We start from the raw sequence: 23,174 nt of genomic DNA on the forward strand, positions 1-23,174 counted from the left end.
GTCCAGTGGACACGTGACTCACGTGACGTTATCAATCATTGGAGATGACTCACACTCTTTATCCTGCCCCTTTTGCTTTGTATCCAATAAATAACAGCGCAGCCAGGCATTCGGGGCCACTATCGGTCTCCATGTCTTGGTGGTAGTGGTCCCCCGGGCCCAGCTGTCTTTTCTTTGATCTCTTTGTCTTGTGTCTTCATTTCTACAATCTCTTGTCTCCGCACACGGGGAGAAAAACCCACAGACCTTGTAGGGCTGGCCCCTACAACCGTGTTAGCCAGGATGGTCTCGATCTCCTGACCTCATGATCTGCCCACCTCGGCCTCCCAAAGTGCTGGGATTGCAGGCGTGAGCCACCATGCATGGCTTTTTTTTTTTTTTTTTTTTGAGACAAGGTTTCACTCTGTTGGTGGCACAATCATGGCGGTGGTGAAATCATGGCTCACTGAAGCCACAGCCTTGACTTCCTGGGCTCAAGCCTTCCTCCCGCCTCAGCCTCTTGAGTAGCTGGGACTACAGGCATGCACCACCATGCCTGGCAAATTTTTTATTTTTTTATTGAGATAGGGTCTCACTATGTTGCCAAGGTCGGTCTTGAACTCCTGGCCTCAAGTGATCCTCCCACTTTGGCTCCCTAAAGTATTGTGATTGCAGGCATAAGCCACCATGCATCATAATTTTTAAAAATCATAAACTAGGAATAGAAATAAACTTTCTCAACATGAGAAAAGGTACTTCTGAAAAACCCACAGCTACCGTCATACCCAATGGTGAAAGAGTGAAAGCTTTCTGCCTAAGATCAGGGACAAGACAAGGATGTCCACTTTTACCACTGCTATTCCACATTGTGCTGGAAGTTCTGGCTAGAACAATTAAACAAGAAAAAAAAATAAAAGGCATCCAAATTGGAAAGGAAGAAGTAAAAATATCTCTATTCACAGATGACATGATCCTATATATAGGAAATGCCAGAGAATCACAAGAAAGCTTCTAGGGCTGCAGATTCAGCAAAGTTGCAGGGTACAAGATCACACAAAAATCAGTTGTGTTTCTACACACCCGCAATGAACAATCCAAAAAGGAAATTAAGAAAGCAATTCCACTTACAACAGTATCTAAAGGTTAAGCACCTAGGAATAAAGTTAACCAAAAGGGTGAACAATTTGTAGCCTGAAAACTACCAAATACTGCTGGAAAAGCATTAAAAAGAACACCTAGATGAAATATCAATACTACCTGAAGCAAGCTACAGATTCAACGCAATCCCTCTGAAAATTCCAACAACTGGCCAGGCGCGGTGGCTCACACCTGTAATCCCAGAACTTTGGGAGGCCAAGGCGGGCGGATCACCTGAGGTCGGGAGTTCGAGACCAGCCTGACCAACATGGAGAAACCCCGTCTCTACTAAAAATACAAAATTAGCCGGGCATGGTGGCACATGCCTATAAGCCCAGCTACTCAGGAGGCTGAGGCAGGAGAATCGCTTGAGCCCGGGAGGCAGAGGTTGTGGTGAGCTGAGATCGCGCCATTGCACTCCAGCCTGGGCAACAAGAGTGAAACTCTGTCTCAAAAAAAAGGAAAAAAAAAAAAAGAAAATTCCAACAACCTTTTGACAGGCATGGAAACTCTGATCTTTAAGTTCATATAGAATTGCAGGAGGCCCAGAATAGCCAAAACAATCTTGAAAAATAACAAAGGAGATTCATACTTCCAATGTCAAAATTTGCTACAAACCTACAGTAATCAACACTGTGCAGGCTAGACATGGTGGCTCATGCCTGTAATCCCAGCACCTTGGAAAGCCGAGGCAGATCACCTGAGGTCAGGAGTTCAAGACTAGCCTGGCCAACATGGTGAAACCCTGTCTCTACTAAAAATACAAAAAAATTAGCCAGGCGTGGTGGCAGGTGCCTGTAATCCCAGCTACTCAGGAGGCTGAGTTAAGAGAATCGTTTGAATCCAGGATGCGGATGTTGCAGTGAGCAGAGATCGTGCCACTGCAATCCCGCCTGGGTGACAAGAGCGAGACTCCGTCTCAAGAAAACCCCCAAAACTGTGTGGTACTGGCATAAGGATAGACACAATCCAGTGGAATAGAATTGAAAGTCCAGAAATAAACTCATAAATCTATGAGTGTCATGCATTGAACTGTATCCCGCTAAAGATATGTTGAAGTCCGGCCAGGTCCAGTGGCTCACGGCTGTAATCCCAGCACTTTGGGAGGCCGAGGCAGGTGCATCACCTGAGGTCATGAGTTTGAGATCAGCCTGGGCAACATGGTGAAACCCCGTCTCTACTAAAAATACAAAAATTAGCTGTGTATAGTGGCGGGCACCTGTAATCCCAGCTACTCGGGAGGCTGAGGCAGGAGAATCCCTTGAACCCAGGAGGTGGAGGTTGCAGTGAGCCGAGATCACGCCATTGGACTCCAACCTGGGTGACAGAGCAAGACTCTGTCTCCAAAAAAAAAAAAAAAAAAAAAAAAGTTGAAGTCATAACCCATAGTGCCTCAGAATGAGACCTTTTTAAATTTTTTATTTAGGAAATATGTGGCTTTATTCGGAAATAGAGTTTACACATGTGATCAAGTTAAAATGAAGTTATTAACATGGTCCCTAATCCAATTTAAGTAACGTTTTATTAAAAGGAGAAATTTGGAAGATGAAAGCAGAAGTTTCAATGATGCAACTAGAAGCCAAAGATGGCCAGCAAAGCACTAGACGTGACAGGAGGGGCAGGGAACAGACTCTCCCCGACATCCCTCAGAAGAAAACAGCTTGGCGGATGCCTTGATTTTGGACCTCTAGCATCCAGAATTGTGAGACAATTTCTGTGATTTAAAGCCACACAGTTTTTGGTACTTTGGCGGTCCTAGGAAACTAATACAATAGGTCCAGCACAGGGGCTCATGCCTATAATCCCAGCACTTTGGAAGGCCAAGGCAAGAGGACTGCTTGAGCCCAGGAGTTCAAGATCAGCCTGGGCAATATAGTAAGACCCCATCTCTGAAAAAAAAAAAAAAACAAAACCAAAGCCAATGAAATTTTATATTTTCTCAGCAAAAATCATGCCAACAAGAAAGGAAGCAAACAGAGAGACCTAACATAGGATTAAAAAGGAGTTTCATTAAAAAAAAAAAAATAGCTGCTGGGCATGGTGGCTCATGCCTGTAATCCCAGCACTTTGGGATCCAGCCGAGATGGGTGGATCACAAGGTCAGGAGATCGAGACCATCCTGGATAACATGGTGAAACCCCGTTTCTACTAAAAATAAATAAATAAAATAAAAGTAAAAAAAAAATAAAAAAACAAGCCAGGTATGGTGGCACGTAACTGTAGTACCAGCTACTTGGGAGGCTGAGGTGGGAGGATCACTTGAGCCCAGGAGGTTGAGGCTGCAGGTGTGAGTGGTATCTCATTTCTGGTGTTTTGGTAGAGACAGCAGCCTCGCTATGTTGCCCAGGCTGGTCTCGAACTCTTGTGCTCAAGCAATCCTCCCACCTCAGCCCCCCAAAGTGCTGGGATTACAGGCATGAGCCACTACACCCAGCTGGATGACTATAATTTTTACAAAAGGAAAATAACAAGTGTTGGCTAGGATGTGGAGAAATTAAAACCCTCATACACTGCTGGTGAGAATGGAAAATGGTGCAGCTGCTGTGGAAACCAGTTTGGTGGTTTCTCAAAAAGCTATACATAGAATTACCATATGACCGAGGAATTCCACTTTGAGATACACACCCAAAGGAAATAAAAACAAGGATTCAAATAGATACTTCCATGCCAATGTTCCAACAAACATTAGTCACAATAGCCAAAAGGCAGAAAGAACCCAAGTGTTCCTCAACAGATGAGCGGGTAAATCAAATGTGGTCTTCTTTTCTTGAGATGGAGTCTCGCTCTGTTGCCCAGGCTGGAGTGCAGTGGCACGATCTTGGCTCACTGTGGCCTCTGCCTCCTGGGTTCAAGCAACTCTCGTGCCTGAGCCTCCCAAGTAGCTGGAATTACAGACATGAGCCCGGCTAATTTTTGTATTTTTAGTAAAAAAGGAGTCTTGCCATGTTGGCCAGGCTGGTCTCGAACTCCTAACCTCAGGTGATCCACCTGCCTAGGCCTCCCAAAGTGCTGGGATTACAGGCATGAGCCACCACGCTGGGCCCAAATGTGGTCTATTTGTACAATAGAATATTACTCATTCATAAAATGGAATGAATGGAGTTCTGATGCACACTACAACATGGATGAGCCTTGAAAACATGCTCAGTAAAATCAGCCAGACACCAAAAGACAAATATTGCATAATTCCACTTACATGAAACATCTAGACTAAATCCATAGAGACAGAAAATACACTGGAGGTTACTAAGACCTGTGGGGAGGGGAAGTGGGGAGTTGCTGTTTCATGGGGACACACTTTCTGTTCTGGGTGATAGAACGTATTGAAAATAGACAGTGGTGATGGTTGCAGAGTACTGTAAATGTAATTAATGTCACTGACTTGTACACTTAAAAATGGTAAAAATCACCTCCGGGTGCGGTGGCTCATGTCTGTAATTCCAGCACTTTGGGAGGCCAAGGCGGGCGGATCACAAGGTCAGGAGATCGAAACCATCCTGACTAACACGGTGAAACCCCATCTCTACTAAAAATACAAAAAATTAGCCAGGTGTGGTCGTGCACGCCTGTAGTCCTAGCTACTTGGGAGGCTGAGGCAGGAGAATCGCTTGAACCTGGGAGGTGGAGGTTGCAGTAAGCTGAGATTGCACCATTGCACTCCAGCCTGGGCGACAGAGCGAGACTCCATCTCAAAAAAAGGCTGGGCGCGGTGGCTCACGCCTGTAATCCTAGCACTTTGGGAGGCCAAGGCGGGTGGATCACGAGGTCAGGAGATTGAGACCATCCGGGTTAACACGGTGAAACTCTGTCTCTACTAAAAATACAAAAAAATTAGCTGGGCGTGGTGGCGGGCACCTGTAGTCCCAGCTACTCAGGAGGCTGAGGTAGGAGAATGGCGTGAACCCGGGTGGCGGAGCTTGCAGTGAGCTGAGATTGTGAGATCGTGCCACTGCACTCTAGCCTGGGTGACACAGCGAGACTCCGTCAAAAAAAAAAAAGAAGAAGTAAAAATGGAAATTTTTATATAATTTTACCACAATAAAAAACAAAGTTGGCTGGGCGCGATGGCTCACACCTGTAATCCTAACACTTTGGGAGGCTGAGGCGGGCCAATCACTTGAGGTCAAGAGTTCAAGGCCAACATGGTGAAACCCTGTCTCTACTACAAATACAAAAAATTAACTGGGTGTGGGGGAGTGGGAAGTGGAGGTTGCGGTGAGCTGAGAACTTGCCACTACACTCCAGCCTAGGTGACAGATTATCCCAGCACTTTGGGAGGCTGAGGAGGGAGGATCACTTGAGTCCAGGAGCTCGAGACTAGCATGGACAACATAGTGAGACCCCTCTCTCCAAAAAGTTTTTTTAATTAGGCAGGCCTGCTGGCCTGGCTAATTTTAAGTAGTCCCAGCTACTTATGGGGCTAAGGCAGGAGGATTGCTTGAGTCCAGGAGGTCGAGGCCGCAGTAAGCTACGATCACATCACCACACTCTAGCCTTGGCGACAGAGTGAGACCCTGTCTCAAAAAAATACAAATAGGGAAGTTCAACCTGGGCTCAGGGAGAGGATCAGTCCAAAGTCCAAGTCACAAGCAGGTCTGGTTGGGTTTGGGGAGAAGGCAGCATTAGATTGGATCAGAGTTCAGGGACTAAAAACAGAATTCATTAGACGGAGCTCAAGAGTCATGAGAGGCCACGGGTCATGCTGGGTGGGGTCAGATCAGAGAGCAGTCAGGCCTCACCTGAACATGGCAATGAGCAAGTTGACCAGCAGGATGTTGGCCACGAGCAGGAAGATGACGAGGAGCAGCACCACCAGCCAGTTGGCATACTGGGAGACGCAGGTGCCCGCCTGGGCCCCAGGAGGGTGTGCCCAGAAGCCGGGCTCCGACGAGCAGTTGCTGTGCTCCATGAGGGCCACTGTGAAGAGAGACATTCAGAGATGGGGTGAGGGGGACAGAGACCTAAGAAAGACAGGAAGACTGCCGGGCGCGGTGGCTCGCGCCTGTAATCCCAGCACTTTGGGAGGCTGAGATGGCCGGATCACCTGAGGTCGGGAGTTTGAGACCAGCCTGACCAATGTGATGAAACCCCATCTCTACTAAAAACACAAAACTGTTAGCCAGGCGTGGTGGCACGCGCCTGTAGTCCCAGCTACTCGGGAGGCTGAGATAGGAGAATCGCTTCGATCTGGGAGGTGGAGGTTGCAGTGAGCTGAGATCGTGCTATTGCACTCCAGCCTGGGCAACAAGAGCAAAACTCCATGTAAAAAGTAAAGTACAGGTTCCTCTTCAAAGACTTTCCTCCCCATCTAATTAACAATAAATAGTAACTTCTCTTAGAAACAAAATTTATTCAAACACCTGTGCTAACATTCTTAAATATCTACCAGCCATAAAAAATAAATCGATGTACTTTATGTTCTTAGCTCCCACAATTTAGCCTAAATATTTGCCCTGACATACTTATACTGGTCCAAGCAAGCATTAGATCATAGCCTGTTCCTCTTCCTTATTTAAAAGTGTTTTTACCTTTCTCAACATTCCACAAGTTACTTCCTCCTTCCTCTGTTTTCCTCTGCCTTCGCTTCTTTTAAAAACTTCTAAGTTACTAGCCAATCAAGACAAATACAAAATGTAAAGTCCGGTTCCAGCCAATAAAAACCAGACACAGCAGTAAAATAGACGCGTCAGGTTATAAATGACCCTATCTCCTTTGTTCCGTGTACTCTCATGACAAAACTGCTGGCGAGTGTACCCTTTCTACAAAAAATAAAAATGGCTTTACTAAAAAAATTAAATTTATGTTCAAGTACTATTTCTTTATGACACCATAAAACAAACATTTCTAACATCCATCTCAAAAAAAAAAAAAGAAAAAAGAAAGGCAGACAGAAAGACAGAGGGGGTGGTGTAGGCAGAGACCCAGAGAGATGATGATGGGGAATATAGGGTATCACTCAGAGATCCAGAGAAAGAGGGAGACAGAGACTCAGAGAGACAGACATTTTCTTAGAGACAGGAGGACAGAGACCCAGGGAGCGGGGACAGAGACTCAGAGGAAGGCTGTCAGGCCGTCATCCCCCCTACCGTCCATGTCCTCCTGGGGGATCTGCCCGAAGATCTGCAGGTAGGGACGGTAGAAGACGCGGCGCAGGATACTTGGGAAGTCACTGTCCCGTGGCCTCAGGAGCCCCTCCGTGGCCACGCCATAGGCCACCAGCCACACGCCGAGGAAGAAGAGGAAGAAGAACACGTCCTTCATCTGTGGGGAGATGTGGCTGAGTCTGGCCCCGCCCTTTCCTACTCTGGCCCCACCCCTATATCCCAAAACCACGCCCCATTGCTCCCCAAAGTCACGCCCCTTCTCCACGGACCACTCCCTCCCTGGCCCCACCCCTTTCCCTATGGCCCCGCCCACTTCAGCCCCGCCCCTGCCTCACCATCTTGCTCACGATGACGATCTTGGGCCCCAGCTGTTTGTTGACCGTGAAGATGTGAAGCAGCCGCACCGTGAAAACCATGAAGTCGATGCAGAGGACAGTGCGGCCCAGGTGGTACAAACCCGGGGTCAGCCTGGGGTGTGGGGAGATGCCACAAGGGTCAAGTGTCACAAGACGCCAAGGAAAATGGAAGTCTTCCCAATGCCATCCTTCAGAGGAAGCTGCAGCCTCCACCGGGCAGGACCAGGACCCTCCCAGTCACCCGGGGTTTACTCAAATTTATTCAGTGCCAAGCTGGTCCATGCAGGGCCCTGGCACCCATTTCTAAAATGGCTGCGCCTATTAAGTAATGACTGAATGAACGATGGCCTTAGCAAAGAGCTGGTCCCTGTAAGAATCCAGCTGGAAAAACTGCCGGAATATCTGTCCAACCTATAAAAGGCAAAACATATAGAGTCCTTACAAACTAATATGCAAAAGGAAGGAAGCCAGATAAAGGATACCACGCACAATTCACAGAGGACGTTCAAACGGCCAGTAAACATCAATAATTCCTATGGGGAAAATAAAAATTCTACCCCTATTTTGCATTCTCATGTACTTAAACTTTGGATGGATTAAAAACCTAGTGTATGGACAGACGCGGTGGCTCACGCCTGTAATCCCAGCACTTTGGGAGGCCGAGGCAGGCTCAAAAAAAAAAAAAAAAGAAAAGAAACATACAAAAGTGAAAGTGAAAAGACAAGCCACAGACTTCGAGAAGATATGAAGATATTAAGACCAACAAAACTACCGAGGATTAGGATCCAGAGTATAAGGAGTATATATATTTATACATATACAAATCAATGAACCCCAATTAAAAAAACGGGAGGGTGGCCGGTCGCGGTGGCTCACGCCTGTAATCCTAGCACTTTGGGAGGCCGAGGCGGGCGGATCACGGGGTCAGGAGATCGAGAACATCTTGGCTAACACGGTGAAACCCCGTCTCTACTACAAAATACAAAAAATTAGCCAGGCATGGAGGCAGGCACCTGTAGTCCCAGCTACTCGGGAGGCTGAGGCAGGAGAATGGCGTGAACCCGGGAGGCGGAGCTTGCAGTGAGCCAAGATAGCACCGCTGCACTCCAGTCTGGGTGACAGAGGGAGACTCCGTCTCAAAAACAAAAACAAAAACCAAAAAAAAAACCCAACGGGGCACAAGGACATGTGGCCATTAAGCTTAGGAAAAGATGTCCAACCTACCTGGTAGTCAAGAGTGCATAAATTATAACAAGGAGAGGTCATGTTTACCCATTAAATTGGCAAATTTTTTTTTCAGTTAAATTGAGAGCTACATTTTAGAGTGAAAGTATCAGGCATTGTCGAGCATGGCCTCAAGGGGGCACTCTCTTACCCTGATGGCAGGTGTGGAAATAAATGGGTGAGGCTACTTAGAAGGAAATCTATCCATGTCAAGAATATATGTACCCTTTGACCCATAAACTTTACATCTGGGATGTAAACTTTTATTATTTTGGAATAATAAAAAAACAGAAGGCTGAGCATAGTAGCTCACGCCTGTAATCCCAGCACTTTGAGAGGCCAAGGTGGGAGGATTGCTTGAGCCCAGGAGTTTGAGACCAGCCTGGGCAACACAGTGAGACCCTGTCTCTATTTAAAACAAAAAAAGAAAGAAAGAGAGAACCTCAATGTCCATCTAGAGGGAACTGGCGAAACAAAGGATGATTCATCCATTCAATTCCGGAGATGATTAGACATTTCTCCCTTTTTTTTTTTTTTGACAGAGTTTTGCTCTTTTCACCCAGGCTGGAGTGCAGTGGCGTGATCTTGGCTCACTGCAACCTCCGCCTCCCAGGTTCAGGCAATTATCCTGCCTCAGCCTCCCGAGTAGCTGGGATTACAGGCGCCTGCCACCACGCTCGGCTAATTTTTTGTATTTTTAGTAGAGATGGGGTTTCACCATGTTGGCCAGGCTGGTCTCAAACTCCTGATCTCAGGTGATCCACCCTCCTCGGCCTCCCAAAGTGCTGGGATTACAGGCATGAGCCACCACGCCAGGCCCATTTCTCCCTTTTAAGATGAGATCTTTCCATTTTTCACCTGGAAAGTGGTAGGCTTGATAAACTGTCCAAAATATCGCTGGCAATCCTAGAGCATGGTAGCATATGGCCTCAGCCCTTTCATCTCAAAAGTCACTTTATACAAAATACAACAAACGACAAACAGAAGTATTAGTGTTCTGCAAAACTCTCATATCTTGCTCCCCGCTTGAATAAATTATTTATGTTGAATCACTTTGTAACACTGCTAACACAGCTTAGAGGAAGCCTGCCTCTCAGCGTGTCTACTGAGAAAAGCTTGAGTAGGGATCATCACTGTCATCACTGTCAACCATTCAGGATGTGTCAGGTCCCTTGTAAACAGTCACCAGTTTGTTGGCCAGGCACGGTGACCCACATCTGTAATCTCAGCACTTTCAGAGGCTAAGGCGAGTGGATCACTTGAGGCCAAAAGTTCAAGACCAGCCTGGTCAATATGGCAAAACCCCATCTCTACAAAAAAAATACAAAAAAAATTTAGCTAGGTGTAGTGGTGCATGCCTGTAATCCCAGCTACTCACGAGGCTGAGGCAAGAGAATCGCTTGAACCCAAGAGGTGGAGGTTGCAGTGAGCCAAGATCGTACCACTGCACTCCAGTCTGGGCGACACAGCGGAACTCTGGCTCAAAAAAAAAAAAAAAAAAAAAAGAAAGAAAGAAAGAAAAGAAAGGAAACAAAAACAAACAAACAAAAAACCAGTCACCAGGTTGTATCCACAAACTTTTCTGTTTGCTCTCCTCAAAAGGAGGAGTATCCTAATGCAGGATACTCCATAATGCAGGCAGGGCAAGGGTTAAACCCTTAGCTTGGAGGGATGGAAGGAAGCATAGAAGGAAGGAAGGAAGGAGGGAGGGAGGCAGAGGGGCAGAGGAGAGAGGGAGAGAGAGAGAAAGAACAGAGAAAAAGAAAAAGAAAAGAAAGAAAAAGACAAGAGAAAGAAAGAAAAGAAAGAAAGAGAAAGAGAGAGAGAAAGAAAGAAAGAAAGAAAGAGAAAGAAAGAAAGAAAGAAAAAAGAAAGAAAAAGGAAAGAAAGAAAAAGTCGGGGGCAGGAGGGCAAGGGGCCTGGGACCAACGAGCTATGTGGAGGAAGAGAAGGGAGGAGGTGAGGTTGGCACCCAGGTCGGGGCGCTCCCATAAATATCTGTTAATCTTCAGACCTAGCAATAAATAGCAGCAGAGGCTGAGTGGCGGACAGCGGGGTTTTCTCCTGAATCCTGCCGTCCCTGAAGCCAGATCTCCAGGTGCCAGCCAGTTACCCTGGGGCAATCGTCATGCCCGACTTTCCTAAGAGGGGTTCTCAATCAGCAGGGTTGGCTTGACCTGCTGCCCAGCTGTGGGGAAGCCGGGAGTGGAGACCCCAGGAGTGGGCAGGAAGGATGAGAGGTGGCCAGGGACCAAGGTTCCAAGGCCCCGGGGCACTCACCGGCAGCCCACGCCCAGGAGGAAGCAGGTGAGAGCCACTAGGTCGCACTGGTTCCAGCTGTCGGCGAGGTAGAGGCGCAGGCGCTGGCTCAGCGAGGCATGGCCAGGCCCGGAGCCCCCGCTGGCCAGGCTGCCCCCGCCTCCGCTCAGGCCCTGGCGCAGCTCCTCGCACAGCAGCGTGAAAGCCCAGAAATAGAGCAGCAGCTCCAGGGAGCCGGGCGGCGCCGGCTGGAAATCCACGAGCAGCACCCGCGAGAAAAGCAGCAGAAACAGCAGGTAGCTGACCACGTTGCCCATGAAGATGGTCACCGGCGCGCCCCAGAAGTGGAACCAGCGGCGTAGGCACTGGCGCCCCCCGCAGCAACCGGGATGGCCCGACTGGCGCGGGACCCCCAGCGGCGTCTTCTCGGCTGGGTCCGCCGTCCTGTGGGGAAGAGAAGAGAAGGGAGGAGGCCTCACTCTGACCTCTGAGTCCTGATCTCCACCATCATCGAGACTTTTGGCTTGGCACATCTCACCCTGCCTGACCCGAAACTCAGTCTGCCCAGAGCTAATTTCTTGGGTTTTGACTCTTGTATCTAACCTCTGACCTCTGAAATCTCCGGTCAAGAGGTGGATTGATCGCTTGAGCCGAGGAGTTAGAGACCAGCCTGGCCAACATGGCAAAACCTCATCTCTACAAAAAATATTTTAAAAATATACCTGGGTCGGGCGCGGTGGCTCACGCCTGTAATCGCAGCACTTTGGGAGTTAAGGCGGGCAGATCACCTGAGGCACGGAGTTCGAGACCAGCCTGGCCAACATGGTGAAACCCTGTCTCTACTAAAAATACAAAAATTAGCCGGGTCTGGTGGCGCATGCCTGTAGTCCCAGATACTCGGGAGGCTGAGGCGGGAGAATCGCTTGAACCCGGGAGGCGGAGGTTGCAATGCACTGCAGCCTAGGCGACAGAGTGAGACTCTGTCTCAAAAATAATAATAATAATAATAATAATAATAATAATAATAATAATAAATAATAATAAAATAAATAAAAATAAAAATTTAGCCAGTAGTAGGGGCAAGCACCTGTAGTCCCAGCTACTGGGGAGGCTGAAATGGGAGGATCACCTGAGTACAGGAGGCCCAGGCTGCAGTCAGCCATGAACATGCCACTGCACTCCAGCTTGGGCAATAGAGCGAGACCCTGTCTTAAAAAAAAAAAAAAAAAAAAATTAAAGTAGAAACGGGCTTGTAATCCCAGCATTTGGGGAGGCCGAGGCAGGCAGATCAGCTGAGGTCGGGAGTTCGAGACCAGCCTGACCAACATGGAGAAACCCCGTCTCTACTAAAAATACAAAATTAGCCTGGCGTGGTGGCACATGCCTGTAATCCCAGCTACTTGACAGGCTGATGCAGGAGAATCGCTTGAACCCGGGAGGCGGAGGTTGTGGTGAACCGAGGTCGCGCCATTGACTCCAGCCTGGGCAACGAGAGCAAAACTCCGTCTCAAAAAATAAAAAAATAAAGAAGAAGAAGAAAAGACCATAGAGTGCATGGCTCCACTTATGTGAAGTGTGCAAAACAGGCGAACCCAGAGACAGCAGGTACATGAATGGTGGCCTAGGGCTGGGAAAACGAAAAGCAGTGCTAAGCATGTACAGAGTTTCTTGTTGGAGTGATGACAATATTTGAAAATGAATTGTGGAAATGATTTCACAATTCTGTGAGTACACCAAGAAGCACTGAATTGTATACCTTAAGTAGGTGAACTGTATGATATGTGGATTACAGCTCAATAAAGCTGCCATTTAAAAAAAAAGAAAAAAAAAGTGAGGCTGGGCGTGGTAGCTCAAGCCTGAAATCCCAGCACTTTGGGAGGCCAAGGTGAGCAGATTGCTTGAGCCCAGGAGTTCAACACCAGCCTGGGCAACATGGTGAAACCCCATCTCTACAGAAAAAAAAAAAAAAAATTAGCCAGGTGTGTTTATACCTGCAGTCCCAGCTACTCAGGAGGCTGAGGCAGGAGAACCACTTGACACTGGGAGGTTGAGGCTGCAGTGAGCCAAGATCAAGCCACTATACTTCAGCGGAGGCAACAGAGTGAGACCTTGTCTCAGAAGGGAGGAAGGAAGGGAGGGGGGGGAGGGAGAGAGGGAGGGAGGGAAGGAGATAGAGAAAGAAAGAAAAGAGAGGGAGGAAGGAAGGAAGAAAAGAAGGAAGGAAGGGAGGGAGGGAGGGAGGGACAGAGAGAGAAAGAGAGATAGAAAGAAAGGAAGGAAGGAAAGAAAAGGAAAGGAAAGGAAGGAAGGAAAGAAGGAAGGAAGGAAGGAAGGAGGAAGGAAGGAAATAAGTGAGGCCGAGCGCGGTGGTGTATGCCTGTAATCCCAGCATTTTGGGAAGCCGAGGTGGGAAGATCACTTAAGCCCTCGAATTTGAGACCAGCCTGGGCAACATGGCGAAACCCCATCTCTACAAAAAATATAAAAATTAGCCGAGCATAGCATGCATCTGTAGCTACTTGGGAGGCTGAGGTGGGAGGATGGCTTAGCCTGGGAGGTTGAGGGTGCAGTAAGCCATGATTGCGCCACTGCTCTCCAGCCTGAGTGACAGATCAAGATCCTGTCTCAAAGAAGAAGAAAGGAGAAGGAGAAGGAGGATGAAGAGAAGGCAGAGGAGCAGGAGGAGGAGGAGCAGGAGAAGGAGGATGAGGAGAAGGCGGAGGAGCAGGAGCAGGAGGAGGATGAGGAGGAGGAAGAGAAGGAGGATGAGGAGAAGGAGGAAGAGGAGGAGGATGAGTAGGAAGAGGAGGAGGAGAAGGAGGATGACGAGGAGGAGGAGAAGGAGGATGACGAGGAGGAGGAGAAGGAGAAGGAGGATGAAGAGAAGGCAGAGGAGCAGGAGGAGGAGGAGCAGGAGAAGGAGGATGAGGAGAAGGCGGAGAAGCAGGAGCAGGAGGAGGAGGATGAAGAGGAGGAAGAGGAGAAGGAGGATGAGGAGAAGGCGGAGGAGCAGGAGCAGGAGGAGGATGAGGAGGAGGAAGAGAAGGAGGATGAGGAGAAGGAGGAAGAGGAGGAGGATGAGTAGGAAGAGGAGGAGGAGAAGGAGAAGGAGGATGACGAGGAGGAGGAGAAGGAGGATGACAAGGAGGAGGACAAGGAGGAGAAGGAGGAGGAGGAGGAGGAGAATAGTGAAAGCTACAGAAACTAAGAACTCCTAGAGAAAGAGGGTCAGATGCAGAGAGGACAGCAAGCTCCCTACTGACAGAGAAAACCATCATGGTATTTCACAGTTCTCCTTCTGCAGAATCCTGGTAAGAAGGGAGAGCGGTGGGTCAGAAAGCTTCCCCCACATCTGCCATCTTGAATCACCTCCAGCCAGGCCACAGGCAGGTTCCTGGGCTCAGCCCCAGCCTCTCGGGGGGGATCTTGGGATCTCTCCTTCAACAGAGCTCTCAGTGGGGGGGCTCCACAGGGGCTGAGAGCACAGACTCAGGTACAAGAGGATCTGGGATCAAATCTCGGCTCTACCATTTACCAACCACATGATCTGAGGCAAGTGACTTAATGACTCCATTATTTCACCTGCAAAATGAGAATAATTATAGGCCCTATTGCATTGGGTTGTTGGAATTAAACGAACTGATTTCCTGCCGGGCGCGGTGGCTCATGCTTGTAATCCCAGCACTTTGGGAGGCCGAGGCGGGCGGATCACGAGGTCAGGAGATCGAGACCATCCTGGCTAACACGGTGAAACCCCAGCTCTACTAAAAATACAAAAAAATTAGCCGGGAGTGGTGGCGGGCACCTGTAGTCCCAGCTATTCAGGAGGCTGAGGCAGGAGAATGGTGTGAACCCGGGAGGAGGAGCTTGCAGTGAGCTGAGATCATGCCACTGCACTCCAGCCTGGGCGACAGAGTAAGACTCCATCTCAAAAAAAAAAAAAAACCAACTGATTTTCAAAAGAACTGAGCACAGTAGTTGCTCATTGTACGTGTTTCATAACATCAGCTGTTATCGAGGTCGTCATCATCATCACGTGTGCAGATGAGAAATTGCTAGGGAAGGACACCATTACTGATCCTGACCTCAGACACTGGGGCCTTCTATCAACCTTTCTCAGTGGTCCAAATGTTTATCTTAGTTTTTCCCTTCTCTCTTGATACATATTTTGTTCTTTTTTTTTATTTTTTGACATTTATCTTTAGTTCAGAGGTGCATGTGCAGGTTTGTTAGGTAGGTAAACTTGTGTCTTGGGGGTTTGTTGTACAGATTATTCCATCACCTAGGTATTAAGCCTAGTACCCACTAGTTATTTTTCCTGGTCCTCTCCCTCGCCCTACCGTCTGTCCTCCAATAGGCCCCAATGTGTGTTGTTTCACTCTGTGTGTCCATGTGTTCTCATCATTTAGTTCTTACTTATAAGTGAGAACATGGGGTATTTGGTTTTCTGTTCCTGTTAGTTTGTTATGGATAATGGCCTCCAGCTCCATCCATGTCACTGCAAAGGAAATGATCTCATTCTTTTTTATGGCTACAGATAAATATTTTGTATCCTCTCTACATTGTCTTAAAAAACTATATATAGGCCAGGCATGGTGGCTCATGCCTGTAATCCCAGCATTTTGGGAGGCTGAGGCGGACAGATCACAAAGTCAGGAGATGGAGAGCGTCCTGGCCAACATGGTGAAACCCCGTCTCTACTAAAAATACAAAAAAATTAGCTGGGCGTGGTGGCAGGTGACTGTAATCCCAGCTACTTGAGAGGCTGAGGCAGGAGAATCGCTTGAACTCAGGAGGCGGAGGTTACAGTGAGATGAGATCGTGGCACCGCACTCCCGCCTGGCGACAGAGCAAGACTCCGCCTCAAAAACAACAACAAAAAAAGAAGTTTGATAAATATTCTACTTCATTTGCTTAGGCCTGATTTTTAAAATACCTTTACGGCAACCATGGCATAGTGATTAAAAGCAGGGGCCTTGGGGCCACAAACAAAATAGGTGAAAAATCCCTCAATGAACTGATTCCGCTTGCTACAGAGGGATGGAAGTATGTGTAGCATGAAGAAAATCAGTTTCTAGTGATGGCCTCCTTGATGGCAGAACCAAATCTTGAGCCAAGCCTTGAGCTTGGCACTTGGGAAGCTTCCTCAGTATCTCAGTCCCTGATGGGACGTGTGATATAGTTTGGATGTTTGTCCCTTCCAAATCTCACATTGAAATGTAATCCCTGGGCCAGGCATGGTGGCTCACGCCTGTAATCCCAGTACTTTGGGAGGCTGAGGCGGGCGGATCACAAGTTCAGGAGTTCAAGACCAGCCTGGCCAATGTGATGAAACCCTGTCACTACTAAAAGTACAAAAGTTAGCCAGGTGTGGTGGTGGGTTCCTGTAGTCCCAGCTATTCGGGAGGCTGAGGCAGGAGAATCGCTTGAACCCAGGAGGCGGAGATCACACCACTGCACTCCAGCCTGGTCGACAGAGCAAGACTCCATTTCAAAAAAGAAAGAAAGAAGTGTAATCCCTGGCTGGGCCCGGTGGCTCACACCTGTAATCCCAGCACTTTGGGAGGCCAAAGTGTGCGGATCACTTGAGGTCAGGAGGTTGACACCAGCCTGGCCAACATGGTGAAATCCTGACTCTACTTTAAAGATACAAAAATTAGCTGGGCGTAGTGGCATGCACTTCTACTCCCACCTACTTGGGAGGCTGAGGCAGGCTGATCAGGAACCCAGGAAACAGAGGCTGCAGTGAGCCAAGATTGCACCATTGCACTCCAGCCTGGGCAACTGAGGGAGACTCCATATCAAAAAAAAAAAAAAAAAAAAGAAAGAAAGAACAAAGAAATGTAATCCCTAATGTTGGAGGTGGGGCCTGGGGGAAGTGTTTGGGTCCTGGTGGTGGGTCCCTCACAAATGGCTTAGCACCATCCCTTTGGAGACTTTTTGCTCAGTTAATTCACATGAGATCTATGTGGCACCCCCTACTCCTGCTTCCGCTCTCGCCATGTGATACACTGGCTCCTCCCTCACTTTCTGCCATGAGTGGAAGCTTCCTGAGGGCTCACCAGCAGCAGATGTCAGCACTATGCTTCCTGTACAACCTGCAGAACCATGAGCCAATGAAACCTCTTTTCTTTATAAATTACTCAGTCTCAGGTATTCCTTTGTAGCAACTCAAGAGGGGACTAACACAACGTGGAAGTGGCACATGTCCTGAACTGCCCAGGGTGTCCCCACCTCACACAGTGCTGGAGGCTCCACTCACCTGACAGGCCCTTCCCCATTAACGACACTATCCATGTCAAACTCTAGCTCCTCCCGTGTGGGCTCCTCTTCTGATTTCCTGGCAAGGGGGGAAGCACAGAGCAAGAAATGAGGGGAAGAGGAGGTGGAGAGGCATTCTCCAGCAAAACTCAAACTTCTTCACCCGGAGACATGGCAGAGAGACAGAGAGGTGGTCTCCTAAAGTCACCCCAAAGGGACCTTCCCCCAGAGCCATGGCCAGAAAGGCAGAGTAACTGCCACTAGATACCACAGGGAGGATCCCCCCAAAACTCACCTCCCACAGCACTCCCTTAGTGGAGGGACAGAGAGTCCCATTTCCTAGGGAAGGGACACAATGGTCCGATGAGGGAAGAAAGGTGGGCAGAGTGGGCAGGAAGGAGAAACTGAGCACCCCGCCCCCATCCCCACCACTCTCACCCCAGGGTACTGACCTGAAGGTGATGAGGCGGGTGTAGATGAGTGGAGGGCAAAAGAAGGCGAGAACCAGGGCCCAGATGGGTGTAGTGCTGGCCATATCTCCCCACCACTTCTGTGTCAGCAGAGACTGTGGGGGGTGGGAAAGATTAGGATCCAAATCTCCCCCACAGCCCCCTCCCTAAGACGCCCAGCAAGGGTTGGACCACAGCTCCAGAGTACAGAGCAAGTGCCTAATGTCACAGCCACAACTATTGAGGTAGGGAAACGGTGGTGAAAGGCAAAGACAACTTGGGCCAGGGTTTGGCAGTAAACAGTCAACACTTAAATTGACACCATATGGCAGATACAGGGCTAAGCACTTTATGTAGATTAGTCCACCGAACCCTTGACACATAAGGGGGTGGGTACTAGTATCTCCTCCTTGGTACACATGAGGCACAGAGAGGTTAAGGAAATGGCCCAAAGAAACACAGCTTGTATGTGGTAGAGCTGGAATCCATGAGTTTAACCACTATCCACAGCAAGGGACTCTGGGTAGCTGTTTGAAATGTCAGCCAAACCATTCCAACAGATGAGGATGGGACTTCCTGTTGGGCACAACTTCCTGTACTGAAGTGGGACTCTGAGCCCCTGTCAGATTTAAACTAAAAATATTGATAATGTTTCCAAAATGTCAACTTGTCAGGATCGGAGAGACTGTGGGTGCAAGTAGGGCTTCCCAAGGCAGATGATTTCCTATAGGAAGGGTGAGATTTCCTAGACCAAAGTTTGTTTATGTCCAAAAAAAAAAAAAAAAAAAGGTAATTGTTCAGTGAGGCCATTCTAACTGCTGAAAACTGAAACTAGGGACCTCTAAAGGAAGTGGAAAGGACTTCCTGTGGATGCCGAAGGACTTCCTGTGGATGCCGTAGGACTTCCTGTGGATGCCATAGGACTTCCTGTGGATGAGCTAGGACTTCCTTGGAAAGAAATGGACTCTTCCCTGAAAGCAGGAAGGACTTCCAGGGTTAAAGGTGGAATTTCCTGATAGGGTCACCAGGATTTTCTCTATCTGGAGTGGAACTTTTTAGGAAGATGGGCTTTGCCGTGGGAAGGTTGGCTTTTGGTGGAAGGGAGCGGGGCTTCTTCTGGGAAGAGCAGCCTTTCTGAGAGAGAAGAGAGACTTTCTGGGGAATCTCCAGGGAGAGTGGCTGGTCAAGACCATAGATGTTCCCAATGGCAGGGGCTCATCCCCGTACTTCCCAGAGTCCACTCGGAGATTGTTTGGGATGTTGGTGTCGCAGATACTCACCTGTACCCCATCCTGGGCAAAGAAGGCACGGGCGTCAGCTTGCATGGCCAGCTGGAGGCAAGTGGCATCGCCCCAGAGCGGGCAGCGACGGAGGAGGAGGCGGGCAGCCCTCACCTCATTGCTGCGATAGCACTCGCCAAAGAGGTCTAGGGGCAGAGGAGTTAGTTATGTGACAGGGATGGGAAGGAGTACGGTGAGGGTGTGAAGGGAGAGGAAAGGGAATTTAAGGGGGTGGCGCAGGGATATGTGAGGAGTGCGGAGTTGCACATCCCCCTCTGGCGGCAGCCCCCGTCCCTGCTCCCAGGCACCGTGCCCCACGCACCAACGCCCATCCCCTCAAACTTGAACGCCAGGTCTTTCCTCCGTGCTGCCTCCTCAGCGTCAGGCTCCAGGCGTGCCATCACCCGGAGCAGCAAACAGGCCCCAAGAGCTGAGGAAACTGCATTGGAACCCTAGAGAGACAAAGAGGTCACGGATGCATCAAAGAGGGTTCATAGAGGGGGAGAAAGCCTCAAGTCAAGGGAAGGGACAGAGTCAGAGGTCAGAAACGAACTGGGGTCATCAGAGGCCAAGGATGAAGTAATGTTTGGAGATGGATCTGGAAGAAACTGAAAGTCAGTTGAAAATGCCAGAAGTCAGGTGGTTCAGAGACCAGGGATGCAAGTCAGGGGCTGGGCTGCAGTTAGAATGAATTCAGCAGTCACAGACAGGTCAAGAAGCAGTTGGAGGCTGGGTAAAGTGGCTCACGACTGTAATCCCAGCACGTTGGGAGGCTGAAGTGAAACCACCTTTGCAAAAATGATAACTGAGGAAATTATGACAATGAAAGAAATCAGACCTAACCGACTCCATCTTGCTTCTAACCCTTAAGCTGTCCTCGCTCATTCCTGGGCATAGGCTGAACTAACTTTGGGAAGGAATTCTGTTCATGGTTTGACTCTGAAACGAAATTGATAATAGCCCTTTTCCCAAAGACCCCCTTCTTGCCTGGGGACCAGTCTACCTTTGCAGGACTAACAAATTAGCTACAAGATTAGAAATTAAGTTTAGGGGTCACGCAGCCTCTGGCTCCCCCGATTGCTCCTGGGGATGACATCACTATTCTAACACCTAAGATGAGTGCTTGAGATAGTTTGCAGACCCTGCACTGGATGGATCAGCTGACAGCACCCAGACTGTAGTCTGGCTCAATGGAGTTCTGCCATGCCAACCAGGAACAGAAAACAGCAAGAAAAACCTCACTTCCAACCCCTGTGATTCCATCTCCAACCTGACCAATCAGCACTCCCCACTTCCCAAGCCCCTACCCGCCAAATTATCTTTAAAAGCTCTGATCCCCGAATCCTCGAGGAGACTGATTTGAGTGATAATAAAACTGAGGTCTCCCGCACAGCCGGCTCTGCGCGAATTACTCTTTCTCCACTACAATTTCCCTGTTTTGATAAATCGGCTCTGTCTAGGCAGCGGGCAAGGTGAACCCATTGGGTGGTTACAAATGAGGAGGACTGCTTGAGCCCAGGAATTCAAGACCAGCCAGGCAACATGGTGAGACTCCATCTCTACAAAAAAATTTTTTTTTTAGTTGGCCAGGCGTGGTGGTCTGCTTCTGTAGTCCCAGCTACTAGGGAAGCTGAGGTAGGAGGATCAAATGAGCCCAGCAGGTTGAGGCTGCAGTGAGCCATGATCATGCCACTGCACTCCAGCCTGGATGACTGAGGAAAACCCTGTCTCTAACAATGAAATTTTTAAAAGCACTTGGAGAGGTGACCAAAAATGCCAGTGTAGGGAACTTCAAAACTTCATAACTTCATCCCTCCACAAAAGCAATCAATAGCTATCAAAAACTGTCAGAATCAACTTTTCTAGAATCTAATCGAAAACTTATAAAAAAACAAGAAAATGCTTAATAAAGAGACTACTAAATTTCAGTAAGAGGGTACTGTGACATTTTCACCTACCCACTTACTATCCCCAGCTCCCCAGTTCAGTGGCAACCTTGAAGACAAAGACACACATTCCTGGTGTGGGTCGCTAGTACTAGAGGGAGCAATTCAGACTTACCCTCCAGAATTGTGGTTGTGTGTGTGGCCCTATCTGGTGGCTCCCTGAAGCAATAGCTCAAGGACTTGACTTTGCTTCACCTGCCTTAGAGCTTTCCCTAGAGAAAAAGTGGCTTTCCAGGCAGTGTGTGTTAAACTCTTTTTTTTTTTTTGAGACGGAGTTTCACTCTTGTTGCCCAGGCTGGAGTGCAATGCTGCAATCTCAGCCCACCACAACCTTTGCCTCCTAGGTTCAAGCAATTCTCCTGCCTCAGCCTCCCAAGTAGCTGGAATTACAGATATGCACCACCATGCCAGGCTAATTTTTTGTACTTTTAGTAGAGATAGGGTTTCTCCAAGTTGGTCAGGCTGGTCTCGAACTCCTGACCTCAGGCTATCCACCTGCCTCGGCCTCCCAAAGTGCTGGGATTACAGGCGTGAGCCACTGCGCCCAGCCTGTTAAAATCTTTTAAAGGCAAATGAATTAACCACATCCATCTGAGGCAAGGAATCACAGCAGAGGCAGTAATAGATACACTAAGCATCTTGGGAAGAAAGAGGCCATGAAAGGAAATACTTGGAGGGAATAAGGGCTTTGAAAATCTTCCTTGTGTACCAGGAAATCCAGACGGCTAGGTGCATGACTAGGGCTAGAGGCGTGCTCAGAAAATACCAGAGAAAACCTGAAGCTCTTACATCTGGCTGAACTTTAGGCTCTGCACAAGCAGGAAGTGAAGACTAAAGCAGAACTGTAAACAGCTTGGCTAAGTATTGAAAGACTGCTTCAATATACAGCCATGGTGGGCGTCGCTCACGCCTCTAATCCCAGCACTTACAGGGAGTTTCTTGTTGTATTTGCTTCTGTGGTTCTAGGCATTTAAGGATATCTCTGTCAAGTCACCAGCAGACCACTAAGCTAACAGAAGAGGGGCTTCCATGGCCACACATGCAAAGAATACAGACTTTCCAAAAAAGGTTTAGAGAAGTCACTAAACAGGGCGAGCGCGGTGGCTCACGCCTGTAATCCTAACACTTCGGGAGGCCAAGGCGGGTGGATCACCTGAGGTCAGGAGTTTGAGACCAGCCTGGCTAACATGGTGAAACCCCGTCTCTATGAAAAATACAAAAATTAGCTGGGTGTGGTGGTACACACCTGTAATCCCAGCTACTTGGGAGGCTGAGGCAGGAGAATCACTTAAACCTGGGAGGTGGAGCTTGCAGTGAGCCGAGATTGCACCACTGTACTCTAGCCTGGGCCACACAGTGAGACTCCATCCCCCCTCCCCCCCCAAAAAAAAAGAAAAAGAAAAAAGAAAAGTCACTAAACAAACAACAATGACCCACAATGAGCAGCAGCCACAACAAACCCTGGAGGGAGGGCATAAGCTGATTTCCAGAGTTGCCACATTATCATATTCAAAATGTTCCACTTTTCAATCAAAAATTATGAGGCATGCAAAGAAACAAGACAATATGGTTCATATACTGGAAAAAAAAGAAATTAATAGGGACCAGGCATGGTGGCTCACACCTGTAATCCCAGCACTTTGGGAGGCCCAGGCAGGAGGATTGCTTGAGCCCAAGAATTCAAGACCAACCTGGGCAACATAGTAAGACCCCATCTCTGCAAATTTTTTAAAATTAGCTTGGCATGTGGCTGGTAGACCCAACTACTCAGGAGGCTGAGGTGGGAGGATTGCTTGAGTCCAAGAAGTCAAGGTTGCAGTGAACTTTGGTCAAACCACTGCAGTCCAGTCTGAGTGACAGAATGAGACTCTGTCTCAACAACAACAACAAGAACAACAAATAAATAAATAAAAGAAAAGAAATGAAATGAATAGAAATGAGTAGGAAAAAAATAAATGAATAGAAACTATCCCTGAGGAAACTCAGACACTGAACTTACTAGCAAAGGCTTTAAATAAATTGTCTTAAATATGCTCGAAGAGCTAAAGGAAATCATGAAAAAAGAACTAAAGGGAGCCAGGAAAAAGATGTCTCACCACCTAGAGAATAAGAATACAGAGATAGAGGCAGGGTTTCCTGAAACTGGGTTAATTCTTTATAGAAATGTGAACACTGAATT

General features: G+C 48.3%; 1 protein-coding gene across 7 annotated transcripts in view; it reads right to left on the bottom strand.

The window, feature by feature from the left end:
- TRPM4 (transient receptor potential cation channel subfamily M member 4) overlaps window positions 1–23,174 on the bottom strand; it is a 56,794-nt gene that overhangs the window by 3,800 nt on the left and 29,820 nt on the right. For 6 of the 7 annotated variants that reach the window (XM_055369986.1, XM_055369984.2, XM_055369988.1 and 3 more), the window contains 8 exons: window positions 19,372–19,501; window positions 19,050–19,195; window positions 17,773–17,885; window positions 17,322–17,399; window positions 11,081–11,503; window positions 7,556–7,688; window positions 7,203–7,377; window positions 5,856–6,033 (listed from right to left, as the gene is read on the bottom strand). In XM_055369986.1, coding sequence (XP_055225961.1) covers window positions 5,856–6,033; window positions 7,203–7,377; window positions 7,556–7,688; window positions 11,081–11,503; window positions 17,322–17,399; window positions 17,773–17,885; window positions 19,050–19,195; window positions 19,372–19,501 — 1,376 coding nt within the window. Of the gene's footprint in view, window positions 1–5,855; window positions 6,034–7,202; window positions 7,378–7,555; window positions 7,689–11,080; window positions 11,504–17,321; window positions 17,400–17,772; window positions 17,886–19,049; window positions 19,196–19,371; window positions 19,502–23,174 lie in introns of those variants that run through there. The other variant, XM_055369987.2, reaches the window with a different exon arrangement.

Source organism: Gorilla gorilla, chromosome 20 (genome assembly GCF_029281585.2).
Source record: "Gorilla gorilla gorilla isolate KB3781 chromosome 20, NHGRI_mGorGor1-v2.1_pri, whole genome shotgun sequence".
NCBI lineage: Eukaryota > Metazoa > Chordata > Mammalia > Primates > Hominidae > Gorilla > Gorilla gorilla.